Consider the following 19,021-nt stretch of genomic DNA (forward strand, 5'->3'; position numbering starts at 1 on the left):
AGCTGGGCGCTGGTGGCTCATGCCTGTAATCCTAGCTACTCAGGAGGCTGAGATCTAAGGATGGTGGTTCAAAGCCAGCCTGGGCAGAAAAGTCCCATGATACTCTTATCTCCAATTAATCACCAGAAAACCAGAAGTAGTGCAGTAGCTCAAGAGGTAGAGCACTTGTCTTGAGCTGAAGAGCTGATAGACAGAACCCAGGCCCAGAGTTCAAGCCTGACCAAAAAAATAATAATAATTACACAAGTGACACACACGCAAGGCCCAAGTATACTAATGCATAAGGAAAGAAAGAAAAGGGCCAAGCTATCCTGGAAGACTTAGTCTTCCCCAGAGAGATTGTGGGCAAGAGGATCTGGGTGAAGCTGGATGGCAGCTGGCTCATCAAGGTCCATCTGGACTGAGCACAGCAGAATAATGTGGAGCACAAGGCTGAAACTTTTCTGGTGTGTATAAGAAGCTCACGGGCAAGGATGTTAATTTTAAATTCTCAGAGTTTCAGTTGTAAAGAAAGATGACTAAATAAAATATAATTCATAGTTTAAAAAAAAGAAAGAAAAGAAAAGAAAAAAGAACCAAGCTGGCTACACCTTCCCTCCCAGCCCCCTCCCTACAGGCCACCCAGAACATCACACATTATATGGAGAAATGTTCCAGGCAGATCAGGTTCTTTATGTTTAGAACAACTTGACCAATGACTATCTGGCATGTCTGAAAAAATATGAATGAGAGCCAAAGCTGGAGAAAAACCAAGTGTACTACACAGATGGCACATGACACCTGAGGCTTGGATGTCACCATCTGCAGCTCCAGAGTCATAGGGGTTCCAAGATCCTTCACACACACACACACACACACACACACACACACACACGTTCTGTGTTGGGTACTCAGGGATAGCCTCACTGTGCCCTTGCATACCCCCATGAACAAACATAATATGTGTACCCATATGCCTACAGGTGCCAACTGAACAGAAGCATCTAGTAGGGTGATGTGCTCATATGCTGTCTCCTGTGATGCTGCCTAAACACAGGACATTGCTCACCTGGCACTGACCAATTGAGCCTCAGTTTCCCTTACAAGCAGTGCAAGGCCAAACATATCTATCATCCACTGCTCTGTCATCCACTAGCCAGGATACCCTGTGTGGTTTCTCTGATGCTCAGGGCCACAGTTAAGATTCCAAGCCCACCACATAGCAAGTATGCATCCCAGACTCCATATGCAAACCCCATGCTCCCCTGGCCTCAATTCCCCAAGTACCAGCCTTGTCTAGTCCATGCAGGGCTTCTTCTTCATGAGTCTCTCAGGATTGCAAGAGTGGGGGCAACATGCAGGAGGACACAGGAGCCCAGAGCATGGAAAGGAAAGCAAGAAGAAAGATGACAAGAGAGGGGAAGGAGGCATTTGCTCTGGTCCTGTAGCCTCCATCCTATGTTCACCTTCAGGGTGTCCACCTCCCTTTGTTTCAAGTAAGCAATCTGAGGGTCAAGTTGGTGGGTATGGTTGAGAGTCAGATGGCCCTAACATATAACTCGGGGAGGGTGGAGGACCTTGGCATGATACTCAATGGGCAGCTTTTCATGGTGCCAGAGAATGTAAGAAGTTATGGCAGCCACCAGAACATCTATGAGGGGCCAGCACTAGAAGATATAGGAAAAGCCTTGATGGGCTGATGTATGTGGCCAAGAACTTGATCTTTGGAACCAATGAGGACCCTGTCTCAGACAAAGCTCAAATGGAAGTTCCTGAGGCAGGTAGAACTTCAAGACTGAGGCCAGTACTATGGGTTCCTCTAGTTCCCTTCATCTGGCAAGTGTTTCCTGTTCAGTACAACAGAGCAAAGCCAAGCACCCAAAGAAAGTACCCCTCCTGCACCTGATCCTACCTGATCCTATAATGTTGAAGCTTACAGCACATTGGGGTTCACCTTGATATGGCTTTATCTCCCATCACCCCAGGTTCCAAGTACAGAGGTCTGGTTGGATCTGTAAATTGCAGTTGACCAGCTGGCCAAAGGAGATCTCATTTGTAGTCCAAGAACAGGTCTCCCAGTCAAATATACTATAGTTCCTTCTTAGATGAGGTTGTCAGGCAGAGTTGAGCAAAGGAAGGGGACTCAGATTTTCCGTATGCATGTCAGACAGGCTGTGCTCAAGTCTGCTTCATGAAGGTGGAAATTAAGGCTTCCATAGTAACTGCCAAGCACCTCCAACGTTAACCTGTAAATTAGTTTCTATAGAAGGCCAACAGGGCAATTCTGCTTCTCTTTGACAAGGTTAGCTGTGCAGAATGGGATTGGGAAGACAGCTCAAAAACATGGATTTGGACTCCCATAAATGGCCATGATGAAACTGCATCAGTTAAAGCAGGTAGTAAAGAGACCTAGCCATAGGGATCTACATAGACAAAAGCAATGGGCTTCAGGCATGACCTAGAATCATTTCCACAGGAAGTGGCCAACAGAAGCCTCTCTACTGCTCGCAGGGCCCAAGAATGGGCACAGGGTAAGGTCTTATCCAGAAGGACAGCTGCAGCATTGTGAGAAAGCCATTGACCCAAAGTTGGCCAGGGCCAGTACCTCGCTGGCATCTTAGATGAATCTGTATGTCACCCACTGTAGATCTAGAGCCCTGGAGGATGAGGCAGGAGGGGGAAGCTTTTAGATTCTGGTTTTTGTGTTTCTTTTAAGAGAAACTGGACTTTGGCAAAAAGAGAAAGGCTTTGAATCCTGTCAGGTTCCTTGCAAACAGTTCTGGGCTGGACCTTCCCCCTCTCTTAGGTTTTTTCCCCCTTCTTTTCTTTCCTTCTCAACACCCCCCTGCCCACCCCCAAACCCCCGCCCACAGGCAGTCCTGAGGTTTGAATTCAGAGTCTTGGGCTTGGTAGGCAAGCACTCTACCATTCAAACCACCCTCAGCAAGTCCCTCTCTTAGGGAAGAGGGGCTTCTGGGACTGTACAGCTGAAGAGATTGCAGCTTTGGAAATTAAACCATTGTATCATGAGTGCATTTGTTTTCCTCTCTGATTATTCTAAGAAAAGGCTTAAATTTGGATTCCTATAGCAAAGACCATTCTTTGATGGCAGCATTATGATTTGCTTTCGGGGGTGTGAGGGGGATGTGTGGTCTTAGGGATTGAACTCAAGGCCTCATGCTTGTTACACAGGTTTCCTACGACTTATGTCACTCCACCAATCCTTTTTGCATTGGTTATTTATGAATAGGGTCTCATTTGAGTCCAAGCTGGCCCAGGATCCTCCTATTTGTGCTTCTCCAAGTAGCTGGGAATAACAGGTACGTGCCACTGTGCACAGTTACTGGTTAAGACAGAACTTTTTTTTTGGTGTGTGTGTGTGGGGTGGGGGAGGTTGGGAATGGGAGTTGGGCTGGCCTTGAACTGGGATTCTCTGATCTCTACCTCCCAAGTAGCCAAGATTACAGGCTTGAGCCACTGTGCCTGATCTAAAATTGCTTTTGAGCATGCATTTGATGTCCTGAGCACATGAACACCTTCACTTGGTTGTTCAGTACCAACTAGCAGATATTCCATGAACCATCAAAATCTCAGATCAGCTCAGGGAAGGAGCCAATGGGAAGTATGTGCCTTTTTCTACTGCCGGAACAGAGAGACCTCAGGCTATTTGTTGGAGGAAGGACCCACCCCCGCTTGGTGCAGGTGAAGGGACATAGACAAGGAAGCCAGAACTGGATCTGTGACCCCTGATCTCCTGGTGGCTGTGGGATAAATGCTGGAGATCCTGTAGAAGGCTAGACCCCAGGATAGAAGGCAAAGAAAGTGAGGTACATGTAGCATCTAAGTGTGGTTATATTCCCAGGAAGGAATTCTGGTGACCAAAGGACATAGTCTGAGGCCTCAACTTGAGGCTTCCATCAAAGAAGTAGGTGTCCAGTAGGCACAGCCCCTGTGTCAAGCATCCAGAAGCTTCCGCCCAGAGGAAACTGAGGCTTGAGTGGGCAACACTTGCCTGAGCCCTCAATCCAGGGCCAGCTCTGAGCCTGTCTTTCTATAGTATAAAACATTTTAAAACATGGCCTGTCAGGTTCCTTCCAACTAGAATACTCTAAGCACTGACCCAATACCCTCCACAATAGGACTCCATCTCCCAAGGAGATATCTTATGCTAAAGGCTCTGAAGCCCACCCTGGTATCACTGTTCCTACAAACTGCTTGACACTTTTTAACCAAAGATCCACCATGGATTCTTGGGACACTGAGGGCCCTTCTCTAGAGCCCACTGGCCCAACCTCAGGAAGAATCACACAGATGAGAATCTGGTAGCTTTCTTATCTTGATCTTCTAGTGGCCAGCTAGTGACCAGTGACATTTTCACAAGGCTGAGGACTGCAGGAACTTGCAGTCCAGGGTATCATCAGAGATGAGGACCTTCTTTGACCATTCTGGCCAAGGGATATGGGGCTGACTGGGGAGTACTTCATACATATGTGTGTGGGTTACAGAGTACTCAGTACAGAATACTGACCAGGTGATGGTTAATATACCCCTCTGGCAGCTCAATCAGTAGGTGCAGCCATGCACACAATGGGTGCACACTGCTTTCCATACATTCCTAAATGCTCAAGAAAAGGGATTAAAAAGCCTTCCTGAGGGTTAGTACAGCCAGCATAATTACACATATGGTTTAGCAATTTGGAAAGTTGTCGATGGGAGGATTTGTAATGGGCTGATTCACGTAAGGAGCTCCCTAGAACAGGCCATAGGCAAAGGCCAACAAAGGCCTCAGTCAAGTAGCATCAGGGAGGCCAAGGCTTTGAGGATGGAGGGAGCAGGAAGTAGGCATGGCCAGATGAAAGCAAGAAGCTATTGGGAGAGTTGAGATATTCTTTTCCTCTGCCCTGTTGCCTTGACCCTGGTCACACTTCCTGATTTTTTTCTTTCTTGCATATTGATTTATTCTCCTTTATATATATGCCCAAGATATATATCAAGATAACAAGGTAGGTCTATTTTTAATGTTTAGCGGAACCGACATACTGATTTGCATTTACTAGTTTATGTTCCCACCACTAGTGTATGAGGGTTCCTTTTTCTTTTTTTTTAAATTTAATTTTGTTGTAAAGGTGCTGTAGAGAGGGGTAACCATTATATAAGTAAGGTAATGAGTACATTTCTTGTTGAACATTGTTACCCATTCCCTTGGGGTTTTTTCCACTATCCCTCCCCCTATCCCAATTTTTAATATCAGCCATATTTCTCCTCTGAGTGCTTGTCTGCTCTTCAGAAGCCCGACAGCAGCATCACCTAAAGAGTCCCTCCTCTTGCTTTTTATCTTGGGGTTCTCTCCTTCCCTTCCTCCTACTCCTGTTCCTGAAAAGCTTTATCTTTCCCCAAAACTTCACAAGCTTTCTCCAGATTGTTCAATGTCGGGGATCCTGAGCTCCACAGACCTGAGAAAGCTCAGGTCATAGGGGAAGAAGCAGAGTGCTATCCAGGCCCACCCATGGCTTTTGGCGCTTTGGCCCCATGGCTCCATTCTATCCCTAAAGGGGGTAGTTGTCACACACTGACAATCTAGGTCACCACAGGAATGAATGATGATTCCATAGGAATCTCCTGCTTTCTACTCCAGGCTGGCTCTGTAACAGCAGCCAGTCCTTTTCCCTACCTCTAGGCCAACTCACCTGACCACCCTGAGCTTGCCCTCTCCTCTTAAATGGGGCTACGTGACAGAACTCAAAGGCAGCAACATAACTTAACAGGGCTTGTGTTCACAGAGAGCTGGAGGGCTGGAATTTATGATCAGGCAGAGTCATCAGCTGCTCTAGGACAGGTAGTCCACACCTGTCCCAAATGCAGAGTAAACTGGGCTATGTGTGAGAGACAGAGAGACAGAGACAGAGGGAAAGAGAGGGACAGAGACAGAGACAGAGAGACAGGGAAATCTAGAAACAGGCAGAGGAGGGATAGAAACAAAGACAGACAGACTGGCAGACAGAGAACATACAACAGACAGAAGCAGAGAAGAGAGAAGACAGAGAGAAAGAAAGGAAAGAGAAATCATGGAACTGACAATGTAAGAGAGATATAGGCACAGCAATACAAAGATAAAGTCAGAATGAGAGACAGAGACAAGGAGAAAAGAGAGGGAGATAGAGAACACGCATGAGGGAAAGGAGGCAGATGTGGGGAAGAGGATGTCTTGCTGAGCCCTGAGGTGTTATATGGAGAAGACTCCAGAGGGAGAAAGAGCCCGTGTCAGGGAGGGACCAAGAGAGCCTTGAGCCAGCTGCTGCTCAGGATGGTTCTGGGCTCCCGGTCACCACCAGTGCTGGTAAGTGTGGGGCCCCATAGCTAACAATGTGGCTCAAGTACTGGAGTTCACTGTGTCCTCAGCCTAGTTTACCTCCCCAGATAAAGTAAGGGAGAAGGGCTTCCTCAAAGGTCCCGCACTGAGCCCCTGGAGAACGGGTGTGTGAACACAGGCAGCTGTGATGGGAAGGGTGGGAGATGGCATGGCCTCAAGACAGACAAGCACTCAGAGAGGTGAGGAGACCGTGTTCTTCTTATCAGCTCCTGGTGAGCTTCTGGGGTGAGGAATAAACCTATTTTCTTTGCATTTCTGGGGTGCTTATAAGAACCTAGCACCTCATTATGACATGTTTTATCAAGACATGATTCATACAGAGCAAGAGCATAATGTTCACAGGGAGAGCTCAGAGAATTCCTCCATGGGCACACAGCTAAAAGAGGACCACCAACAGCTCCCCCATGACCTCCATCAAGAGGCTCCAGTCATGACCAGGCTGGCCCCCAAGTCACCAACACCTGACCTCAGGCATAGCCTCACATTTGAACACCATGCCCTGAGCAACTGGGGTGGGGAGAGGGGGAAGGGACAGGTTGACTCTTCAGCCGTCAACCTCCAGGTCACCCTGGTCAGATCCCTCCCTGGTACCTCCTATCCCTGCTGACCATTGACGGAGAGGGGTCACTCACCCCTGTGGCATTCCCACTGCCGTCAGTCACCCCCACAGGCTCCACAGAACTTGTACTCACCACCTAGAAAGGAACCCAGACGCTGAATGTAAGATGGCTTCCTGGCCATATATGCTGGGCAGTGGTGAGGGAGGGTTTCTCAAGGTAGCACCCCAGTGCAATGAGGGCACAGTTCAGTGACTCTGAGGAGATGCTGTGCTTCCTGAGCCTGCTCCTGAGCTGAACACATCTGGCAGAATTAGCATTTCCCAGCTAATGGTGGGCACTCCCAGGTGAGATCTTTTGTGACCCACCTTGATCAGAGGCTCTAGATCACACCTATGGCACAGGGAGGAAGTCTCTGTGGGTTCCCTCCTCATCCTTCAGGGGGTCTTTGTGGAGAGTCTGAAGACCCTCATGCCTGCAGGGCTCAGCCTACTAACAACAGCATGACATCCAGTTTAACACCTTCTGTCTCTAGGTCACCTCCACTTAGGGAGCACAACGGAACCTTCCTTCCCAGGAGCAGTGCTGTTTTCCTCTAAAATACGTCCAGGAAGCAGGGGATGGGGGAAACAAATAGATGTGATGCAAATGTCAGGTGATCAGTAGACCTTGTGAGGGCCAGGAAGACAGGGCTAACTGGAGGGAGGTATAGAGCTGCTGGGTTTGGCTGAACAAGGTAGTTCTTCCACATGTACCCAATAAGAGTGGGGGGCCACCACTGAACACTGAAAACAGCATGGGCCCAGGTGACATCTTCCAAGATGTCTTTGCTATGGTTTCAGACTCTCTTGACACTGTCCCAGAAATAGCCATTCAGGACCCTTCCTTGCACTGAGCAGAGATCAACATCCACATCCAATTCTCTCTCCCTGACTTCACAGAAGGAGGGAGAAGAGGAAGGGCCAGGGTTGGTCTGGGGCCTCAGCCTCATCTGTCCTGCATGGATACTCAATGGAGACCCTGCTGCCTACCTCCCCACAAGGCCCCAGGACAGCTCCATAAAAGACAAGGGATAAGATGCCCTGGGCTCTGATTTGACATCCCTCAGAATAGAGAGATTGGGAGAGATAATACAACTGCAGAGAGAGAGAGAGAGAGAGAGAGAGTTGTCTGCCATTACTGGATATCCTAGGCTGGCCAAAGTAACATGCAGGAAGGGTACTGTGGCACCCATGTCCCTGAGCCAGAGTTGGTGGCCCTGATGCCCAGTAGGCTGCAGTGGCTACTCAGTAAAAGTAGTCAAGGTGCCCACCCACAAACCTGCTCCTCTCTCTCTAGCAGCCGGCCATCGCCCTTCCTCCCTGACCCAGGCTGCTGACTCACAGGTGAGTCTGGAGACAAGGTGGACTCCTCATCCTGGCTGCAGGCACCACTGAAAGCTCTGAAGGTCTCACTGTTCTGCTTGTGCTTCTCGATGGTGGCCTGAATGACCTGGACACAGAGCAAAGCCACAGGGCTGTCAGAGAGTAAGGTGGGGGGCGGGGGGAGGGAAGAGGGGCACTGAGCCTGCCTCTGTCCTGAGCATGAGGTCCTGGCACCGATGGAGCCTCCGGCCATCTTAGTTCTTCTTCTGAATGAGTGATGTGGATAAGAGGATCTGCTTCAGAGAGATACTTAGCTCATGGCCCTCTCAGCTCATTCACATCTATTCTTTTGTTTTTCATGGGGAAGGGCTCTTAGAGGTGATGTGGCATTTGAAGGTGCAAATGCAAGCATGTACTGCCTCCCTTCAGGGTAGGATCCAGGGACAGGTATTAGCAGCCCTGGAGGAGAAGAGCTTGGGGTCACCCCTCTACTCTAACATGAAATGGACTTGGGGATTTGGTTACTTCAAAACTTTAGAAGTTTCACCTGAATCCATTCTTTCTTCTCTTCTTCTGTCCTATAAAAACAAAAATTGTATTTTATCAATCCCATCATGGCTACTACTCACAATAAACCCCTGAGGCCTGGAGCACATACTTAGCCATTCACAGGTCAATGCTAGAAGGTTGGCTTGTGGGGGGACTTGCATGCTATGTAGTGGATTGTAGGCCAGTGCTTGCCTGAACCCTAGTGGGCAACTCTAGAGCTTTCACACTACTGATGGCCAAATTTCCCACATACCACCAGTGAGAGCACAGGCCTGCCTTTAGAAGGTAATGTGACAAAAGGCACTGAAATATGGTGGCTATTGAAATTATGTACTATAATGTATAAAATAGGCATTACACATTATCATATCATGTATGTTACATGTTATATATCATATATTTTATATTTCTATGCATACGTAATATATTTCCATACACAGAGAAATTTCTGGAGTATATATGGAATGGTTAAAAGTGTCTACCAGATCTGAGAACAAGAAGTAGGCAAAGGCTTAATTTTTCATTGATCTCCCCTTGTTACTGTGAAATGTTGAACAATGAATAAATAAATACATAAAAACATATTGATAGGTTACTCCATTTAAGAAAAGAAGCCATCTGCTGAAACCTCAGATCAAAGACATTCACTGAGCATCAGACTAGAGAAGGCCTGTGCCATACCGAGTCTGAAGTTCCAAGGACCTTCTTCTTCCCTTTATAGTGAACGTAGGTGCTGCATTTGGCTTGACAATATCCTGTACCTGCAGAGCAAAACGGGGAACAAAACATAAGCAAACACAAACCAGTCACCTTAGTTGCTCCTCAATGACAACCCTACATTGTTGAGTTGGAGATTTTTCTCTGAGGAGGTATCAGAGGCAACTTTGGGCCTTCTGGTCTGGAAGAAAGAGAAACTGAGGTTTGGAGTCATGGTAGCTAATGCTGGTTGCTGCTTAAGCTGGTCCAGAGCTGGAACTTCTTATCCCCTGTATTTGGAATGCTACTGAGAAAACCCATTCCTCAAGTCTCTTCTAGAAGTTTAAAAGTTGCTTCCAGCTACCCATTGCCAGTCTTTCCCCACTGGCACAATGGGCACTGCTTCCCAGCAGTACCACCTCCCTCCGTAGGCCGGATGAGGATCTTATGAAAGAGCCAGGAGATCCTTAGCCACTCTGCGGACATCTGAGCCTATGTGGACAGCCACAGCCTAAGTTTAAAGACTTAAATGGTAAAATGTGTACCCAGACTGAGCTGACAAAAAGGATCACTTATTTGTAAGTTCTCAGATTGTCTCTGCTACCTCAGCATAAGACCACAGAGCATAGTATCAAAACTTGGGAACCCTGTGACCTTCACAGTGATCCTTATTAGAATCCTTATCCCTGATCAGCCAACTGGTGGCTTTAGGGAAATAAAGACTCTGGACACAGCCCAGAATCACAGGTTGAGAACTGCATTAACACATCAGATTCATTAAAACAGGACTAACTCCTTAGGGAGAAACACTGAAAAAGATGTCTTCTGACTATAGAAAAAAATAATATATATTTTCTGTAGTCATTGCTTGCAATTGATGTGTGTGTGTGTGTGTGCGTGTGTGTGTGTGTGTGTGTGTGTGTGTGTGTGTGTGTGTGTGTGTGTGTGTGTGTGTGTGGTGCAGCTTAAGCTCATGGCCTGTGCTGTCTCTTCACTTTTTCACTCAAGGCTGGAACCCTATCACTTGAGTCACAGCTCTTCTATCTTTTTGGTGGTTAATTGGTGTCTTTCCTGCCCAGACTGTCTTAGAATGGAAATCTTCAGATATCTGCCTCCTGAGTAGCTAAGATTACAGATGTGAGCCACTAGTGCCTGGCTGTAATTGTCTTTTATAACCAGTACTAGGACTTTTTTCATTGTCATTTAAGCAAATTTTTAATATTTTGTATTAGCCAATATTTCTTTTTTTTCCCCAGAGCTAAGGACTGAACTCAGAGTCTTGCACTTGCCAGGCAAGTTCTCTTGCACTGAGCTAAATCCCCAACCTCTTATCCAATATTTCTGAAGCACTCATCAATTCAAAGCCCTTCCCACAATGGACAAAATCCATTCCAGTTCCTACTGCTACCATGAGACACAGAACAGGCTCCTAGAAGGGGGGGGGGGGGGGGGAAGGGGAGGATATCAAAGATGTAAAGGTCATTTTGCAAACCATCCTCTGGCTTTGAGAATGCAGCAGAGGAGAAAGCTTGGAGTCTAGGGTCTAGGCTGGGCAAACAGGACCACACTCCATACTTAATTTATCCCTGCAACTCAAGCATCACTTTAGGATATTGCGATGGATCCTGAGTCCCGGCCTCATTAAGTGACAACACACACACACACAAACACACACACACACATCCCTTGAAGCTATTCACTTCCTAACAACCTCATCTCATGAGGCTGGCATGGACCTAGAAGATGGGTCAAGCCAGAGAGAAAGGAATTCTGACTCTCCAGGCCAGGGCACCAGGGCTGAGATGGTATTTTCATAAGTCCTCAGAGTTGGTAGCCAGAAACACTGCTTGGGGTCCCCTTCTGAGAGGGGTGGGGTATGAGGTTCACCTACCTGGAGATCAGAGATGTCCATTTTCTCCCGGACACTGAACTTCTGGCCCATGAGCCGCAGTTTAGGCACACAGTAGAGGACCATGCTGTTGAACTGCAAGGACAGCTTAGTGAGGTCACAGTGAGTTCCTCACAGGGGACCCTTGCAAGCTTTCCTCTAAGGTTGTAGAATAAAATACAGGGTTTTTAAAATCTGTTTGTTTTATGCAAGTAGTGGGGCTTGAACTCAGGACCTCTCACTCTCCTTCAACTTTTATGCTCAAGGCTGGTACTCTGTGACTTGAGTCATGCTCCATCTCCATCTTGCTAGTGGTTAATTGGAGATGAGTCCCATGCCTTTCCTGCCCAGGTTGGTTTGGAACCATGATCCTCAGATCTTAGCTTCCTGGGTAGCTAGAAGAAAAGGTGTTAGTCACCAGCTCCTGGCATAAAATGTACTTTTAAACAGATGTATGCAATCATTTTAGCTATGGATATCTTTTAGAGAGCTGACTAGACAATAGCTTAATTTTCATCTAGTTCTTAGTTTTCAGTTTGTTTACTGTGCATGTGCACTAAGTGTGTGCTAAGAAAACACAACTTTTGAATGAACCACTGACATATGTACAACTATAGATGAATCTCTCAAATGCATGTATCTAGCAAAAGAAGCCAGAGCTGTTTCATAGTGTTTATGCAGTGCTATGAAAAAAAGTAGAACTATAAACATATTAAAATGAACAGGGGCTAGGAGGGTGTTTTCTAAGCAAAGGAGGACCTGGGTTTGATCCCTAACAGCACAAAAAGAAGGAGAGAGACAAGAAAGAGGAAAAGAAAGAGGAAGAAGAGGAGAAAGAGGAAGAGGAGAAGGAAGAAGAGTAGGAGGAAGAAAAAGAAGAAAGAAGAGAAAGAGAAGGAAGGGGAAAAGAAAAAGGGAGAAAATGAAGAGGAGGAGGAAGAAGAAAAAAGAGAAAGAAGAGAAAGAAAAGGAAAGGAGGAAGAGGAGGAGGGGGAGGAAGCTGGGGAGAGGCAGGGGAAGGAGAAGAGAGAGCCCAACTCACCAAGAAGAGGTGACGGTCCTGAGCTGTGCCGTTCTTGGCTGACAGCTTCTGAATTTGGCCCTCCTTTATCAGCTCATTGGCTGGGTTGACAATGTCCTCTTCTCCACCCAGTTGCTCATACACCTCCAGGAGCTTGTGCATTTTTTCCTTTAAGAGACATAGAACTTTGGCAGGTGTATGGTCACAGGGTGACCAAAGGCCTTCAGGGTCTGCTGGGGACCTAGGAGCAAGCTAAATCTTGCCCTGTGACTGCAACCCAGAACCCCAACAGGACAAGGATCCTGCTGACATTGAAAATGAAGGGAAAATGTGGTGACATGTGAGTTGGTTATGAAATGACTAGAGGTTCATCATGTAGTGAATAACAACAACAGTAATAGTGACAACAAATAACAACTACCTCCATTGCTATGTGTCAGGTGCTTTTCTACACAATATGTATTTAATTCTGATAAGATGGCTTCTATTGTTAGTCTAATTTGTAGAAAAAGCAAAGAAAGGTCCATGGACTGGCCATGACTCAGACTGGGCCAATACATATGTCACAGTCCTAGGCCACGATGACTAGATAGATGGTCATGTGGCCAGCCTGCATCCTAAGATTTGATGGGACAGGGGCAGCAACTCCCAGTCCCAGCTCTGAGCTAGAAGCAACACAAAAAAAGGCAGACTGGAGCCTGGAGGGACCTCAACATTAGCAATGTAGTCTGGATCTGTATGCACTGTGCATCCAGACCTCCCATCATTGGACTTGAGTGATCTCAGCCTGTACAAGCAAGCAGCTTAGGCTGGCCCTCTCTGTCTCAAGAATGGATACAGGTGGATACAAGTAGACCAAACAAACAGTATAGGATGTGAGAGTCATGAATGAGAACTGACATGGTGACAGGTCCTGCTCTTGGCACATGATATGCAAGCGATTCTTCCTCCTCCCGCCTCCTCCTCCTCCTCTTCCTCTACTGTACTGTTCTTGGGGCTTGACTTCAGGGCCTGGGCACCGTCCTTGGGCCTGGGCACTATGTTTGAGCTTTTTTTCTCAAGTCTGGTGCTCTACCACTTGAGCCACAGCTCTACTTCTGGCTTTTTTGGTGGTTTAACTGCCCAAGCTGACTTCAAACCATAATCTTCAGATCTCAGCTTCCTATGTGGCTAGGATTACAGGTATGAGCTCCCAGCACCCAGCCTGCAAGTGACTCTTTTAATCCCCAATGAAGCCTTACAGGGCAGCTTCCTCATATGTCTCAATTTCAAAGAGGTACAGAATGCTAAGTAACTGACCAAAGGTCACAGGTGTAGTGAGGAACAGGCCTGTTCAGTTGCAGACAGATCTCTGACCATCCTTGGGACAGCTCCCTTGGAGAGGATGTTCACTGATGTGGTAAGGTGCTTGCTGATGCAGCTCACCTGCTCCCACTCTCCCTGCACGACTTAGAAAATGCTCACAGCAGTTGCACTCACCATTTTCCTAATGGCCGCATTGGAGTGGTTGGCAGCTGTGGAGATGAGCTCCAGAGACCCTGCAGGAGGAGAGCCCAGTCAGCCTGGGCATGTGGTGACTTCATATGGTCTCACCCAAGAGGCTGACTCTGGAGCTTCAGGCAGCTACCCACACTGAGAAGGTGTTGTCCCTGCACTTGACCTTTCTTGAAGGTCCCCAGACACACTACAGGCCCAGCCTAGAGAAGGGGTAGGATTCAATGCCCTGTGGACATAGTCCCTTTGCTGGGCTGCTGGGGCCACTACCAAATGGGATCCTCCACCAGCCCCCTCCTGCATAGACCCCTGTCCTGTGCTGCCAGCCACATTTATCTATGCCCTTGGGCTATGAATGTGTGTTCTCTGCTGACCTCGCAGGGCCCATTGCTGGGGCTTAAGCTTTGGATGGGGCCAGGCAGCAGCACCTTCCTCAGAACCAATGTCCCCTTCACACTTCAGACACACAATGTATTTCTCTACTTTCAAAAACTCTAAGTTATTTCCTGACAATTAGACAATTAGTATTTTCTCTCTCTCCTTTCTCTCTCCCCCTCCATCTCCCCTTCTGCCACCCCCTCCCCCCTGCAGCCTTCCTTCCTTCTGCCTGGCCCCCCACTTTTCTTTTCTGTGCTGGTCCTGGGGCTTGAACTCAGGGCCTGGATGTTGTCCCTGAGCTATTTTGCTCAAGGTTAGTGCTCTACCATTTGAGCCACAGCTCTACTTCTGGCTTTTTGGTGGTTAATTGGAGACAAGATTCTCATGACTTTCCTACCTAGGCTGGCTTCAAATGGAGATCTTCGGATCTCTGCCTCCTGAGTAACTAGGTTATATGTATAAGCCACTGGAGCCTTGCTCATTTCTCTCTTTTTAGCTCTGTCCCTCTTCCCTGTCTCGGTCTTTATGTATCTCTTTTTCTCAACTCTCTATTTGTCTTTCCTTTCCCTTTCTCTACATCTTCTCTCCCTCCCTCCCCCCCTTCATTCTCTCCCCTCTTCCCCCCGCTTATGTCAGCCTTCTGGGGATCTTTCAGGCTTGGGGCCACTCACTCTCTGCATCCTTTCGATCTGGGGCATCTCTGGGGAGCCTCTTCAGATAGTCCTTGAGCAGCAGCTCATAGCGGGGGACCCTCTGCACAGGCTCCAGCATGTGGTGCTGCAGTGTCAAATTTCCACACACCTCTTGTTTCTGGAGGGGGAGAGAGAAAGAGAGAGAGAGAGAGAGAAAGTTTTGGTACCTGAGGACACACACATGGACCCTGTCCCTGAGCCTGCTTCTGGCCATCACAGCCCCAGGAGGCCAGTAAAGCTGCCTACTATTTCATTTTTTTTTTTTTTGCTGGTCATGGGGCCTGAACTCTGGGCCTGGGCACTGTCCCTCAGCTCTTCAGCTCAAGGCTAGTGCTCTACCACTTGAGCCACGGTGCCACTTCTGCTTTTTCTGCTTATGTGGTGCTGAGGAATCGAACCCAGGGCCTCATGCATGCAAGGCACCTTCCCAGCCCCAAAGCTGCCTACTTTTAAAGACATCTTCTACAGCTGGAGAAACTGAGGCTTGGAGAGGCTGAAGGATGAAGCCCTGACTCAGACAGGTTGGCTCTGGACCCAGATCTCTCTCTTCACACACATCCTCATTGAGAACACACGTGCCAGGATGATGTCCTTCCTCTAGAGTTATTTCTCCCTATCCTGATCAACCAGGGCCTGAGCTCAGCTTCACTGTCCTTCCTCAAATGGAATCAAGCTTTGCTCACTCTCCCTTTAGGAAATCAGGACTAGAAGCTGTCCTAAGATGTCTTTCTGCAAATAAACTCAAGTGGGATGATCTTTCTGTGCTGAGACCCTGGTGATCCTGGCCTTACCCAGCACAGCTCATGGCTCCCACACCTCTCCTCTTTCTGGATCACAGATCCTCTTTTCTAATGCTTCACCTCCTCCTCACTGCTGCTGAGAAGTCCAAACCTTGATCCATCTGGCAAGCCCCAAACACACATGTGCTGCTGCCATCACTTCACTGCCTCTGTCTCCCCTTGCATTTTCCTGCCTACACCACCTTATTTCCTCCTCTCTCATGTGATCACTGGCAGTTCATCTTGGCTGAATGGAGCTGATGCTTCTGTTGCCCTGTCCACCTACTGCCAGCCTCTGGCAGCAGCAACAGGTCCTCTGCCACTTATACTTGCCTCAGGGACCAGAACAAAACAACTTTCAGCTCAGATGAGCTCAAAAATGCCTAGGAGCCAGGCACTTGGTGGCTAATGCCTGTAATTTTAGCTATTCAAGAGGATGAGATCTGAGGACTGTAGTTTGAAGTCAGCTCAGGTAAGAAAGTCCGTGGGTCTCCTGTCTCCAATTTATCAGCAAAAAGCTTAAAGGAGGTGTGGTTCAAGTGGTGGAATACCAGCTTTGAGTATAAGAGCTAAAGGATAGTGACCAGGCCCTAATTTCAAGCCCCAGGACCAGCACACACACACACACAGACACACAGATACAGACACAGACACAGACACACACACACACACACACACACACACACACACACCTTGGATACAACAGGACTAGAAATGCCAATCAAAACAATTACTTCATGGGAGAATCATCAAGGGATGAGGAGGCACAGGATATTTAATGATCTCAAAGCATCTCCTTTGCAAGAAACTTATGAATAAGGGAAAAACACCTTACTCCAGGGAAATGCACAAAGGGCCTAAACCAAATTATGGCCAAATCCAAATTGAAGGAAAGTTAACCAATAACTGAGCAGGACAGAGGCCTGTTCTAGATGGAGAGACAACTGATATTGGTCTTAGGTTGAGTTATAGACCAAAAAAATAAAAAAGAACATTATTGAGACAACTGTTGACATCTGAATGTGGGCTGTGGAGCAGATAGTTCTATGACATCAATTCAAAATTCCTCATTTGGATCATTGTGCATGTGGGATAATTGCCTCCTTCTTATTTATTGATAAACAGCTATAGTATCTGTACTTTAGTTTCAAAAAAACTAAAAACTGATCCTTATGTGTGCAGGGAGGATGGTAAACAGGATAGATGTTATCTGCTTATAACACTATGTTATTATTGCCACTCCTCTGTAAATGCTTGAAGTTTTGTTTTCAGTTTAAACAATTTTTAAATCTGTTTTGGAGTAAACAAAGGAAATACTCAGGTGGGTGGCTCATGCCTGTAATCCTAGCTGCTCAGGAGGCTGAGATCTGAGGATTATAGTTTGAAGCCAATCCAGGCAGCAAAGTCTGTGACTTTATGTCCAATTAACCCCTAAAGGCCAGAAGTGGATGTATGGCTCAAGTGGTAGATCACTTACCCAGAGTGAAAAAGCTAAGGGACAATGTCTAGGTCCCAAGTTCAAGCTCTAGTACTAGCACAAAGAAAATTTTAAAAAATGAAAGAAAGAAGCCTTCATCAGTCATAGGATATGCAAACATCATTCAATCCTATTTTGTCTGTGGCAGGGCTTCACAGCCTCAACCTGTGGATCACTAATGTGGATGGTAAAATATTCCCAGCTCATGCCAGGAGCAACATCAAAGTCAACAGATATGGCCTAAGTCTCTAGGAGCAAAGTCTGTATAAAATGACTGAGCTGGGCTGAGACTAAGGTGTAGAATTTTCCCAATGCCTCCCAGCTCAGTGCTCAAAGTCAGCTAGCAACTGGCTATAGACCATGTCTGCCAACAAGTGTCCCCAGCACCACCCATAGCTTAGGACAATTTAGTGCTAGTACGGATATTGCAGACAATTGTCAGACCAATCTTGACAGTGTTTTGTCACCTATGGGCCTGCTGGACCCAAGAGTCTAGTCTGCCCCATCTGAACAGGGGACAGCTACCTAGGCCAGACCAAGCACTTGTCACTTCAGAAGAGAGATGCTCATTGAGCACACATATATCACCATGCTGTGAAGCTGTGTGACGTAGTTTACTGTCACAGCATCTCCTGGGAAACAGACAAAAATCCCAAAGTACAGCCTCCCTCATCCTCATCCTGCTTGATAGGCAACCTGGGAAGAAAACTCAAATACACAACTCAAGTTTGTATTTGTTTTCTGTTCTTTCTCAAAATAACCAAATAAATTTAAATTGGCCATTGCAAATTGAATTTTATTTATTTATTTGTTTATTTATTTATTTATCTATCTATGTTGATCATGGGGCTTGAACTTGGGGCCTGGGCTCTGTCCCTGAGCTCTTTCACTCAAGGCTAACACTCTACCACTTTGAACCACAGCGCAACTTTCAGGTTTTGAGTGATTAATTGGAGATAAGAGTCTCACAGGGACTTTGCTGCCTGGGCTGGCTCGAACCACAATTCTCAAATATCAGTCTCCTGAGTAGCTAGGATTACAGGCATGAGCCACTGGCACCCTATTTTATTTTTGTGCTGATACTGGGGCTTGAACTCAGGACCAAGGCATGCACCCTTAGCTTTTTCACTCAAGACTACCACCGTTGAGCCATACCTCCAGTTCCTGACCATTGCAAATTTAGCAAAAGTTCAACTTCCTCAATCATAGCATTATAATGACAATGATAAAGATGAAAATGAAGGAAGAAGAGAAGGAGGGGGAGGGGAAAAGAGAAGGAAAAGAAAAGCAGCAGACTTAAACATGAGGACTAGAAAGAACACTCAGGCTGCATGGGGCGTGGATGAGGGAGGTGCTAGGGGAGCCCCTGACAATAATTTCCCTTCATAATTTATGGTGCCTTGGCTGTTGATAAGATTGCAATGGGAACACATTCCTGGGAAAGAAACCATGTTGCAGCTTGTATTTTGGAAAACCAGGCTTTGTTCTTGTTTCCTCCATAGGGCACACAACCACAGCACGTGAGCTGTCATAGGATGCTCTATCCTCAAAGAGATTCTATTCTGCTGGTCCCTATCTATTCCCCAGATCTGGGTGTCACTGCAGATAGAGAAGACTGAAACTGCTCTCTCAGATACAGCCTGAACAGACTCCCAGGTGGGTGAGGAGAAGGTGAAGCTTACTGAGGTTGATCACAACTATTTCATGGGAGCAGCTGGGATAAGAGTCAGCAGAGAGGGAGGGGGGCAAAGGGAGACAAGAGGGCTCAAGTAAGGTT

The 19,021-nt window shown here is 47.0% G+C and overlaps 1 protein-coding gene across 4 annotated transcripts in view; it reads right to left on the minus strand.

Moving 5' to 3' along the window:
- Fgd3 (FYVE, RhoGEF and PH domain containing 3) overlaps positions 1 to 19,021 on the minus strand; it is a 50,182-nt gene that overhangs the window by 8,672 nt on the left and 22,489 nt on the right. For 3 of the 4 annotated variants that reach the window (XM_042686678.1, XM_042686677.1, XM_042686679.1), the window contains exons 8-15: positions 14,968 to 15,106; positions 13,904 to 13,962; positions 12,446 to 12,592; positions 11,407 to 11,499; positions 9,501 to 9,580; positions 8,818 to 8,848; positions 8,290 to 8,397; positions 6,982 to 7,044 (exon numbers count right to left, since the gene is read on the minus strand). In XM_042686678.1, coding sequence (XP_042542612.1) covers positions 6,982 to 7,044; positions 8,290 to 8,397; positions 8,818 to 8,848; positions 9,501 to 9,580; positions 11,407 to 11,499; positions 12,446 to 12,592; positions 13,904 to 13,962; positions 14,968 to 15,106 — 720 coding nt within the window. The remainder of the gene's footprint in view (positions 1 to 6,981; positions 7,045 to 8,289; positions 8,398 to 8,817; positions 8,849 to 9,500; positions 9,581 to 11,406; positions 11,500 to 12,445; positions 12,593 to 13,903; positions 13,963 to 14,967; positions 15,107 to 19,021) is intronic. The other variant, XM_042686680.1, reaches the window with a different exon arrangement.

Source organism: Dipodomys spectabilis, unplaced genomic scaffold (assembly GCF_019054845.1).
Source record: "Dipodomys spectabilis isolate Male_0828 unplaced genomic scaffold, ASM1905484v1 ptg000098l, whole genome shotgun sequence".
In the NCBI taxonomy this organism is placed as follows: Eukaryota; Metazoa; Chordata; class Mammalia; order Rodentia; family Heteromyidae; genus Dipodomys; species Dipodomys spectabilis.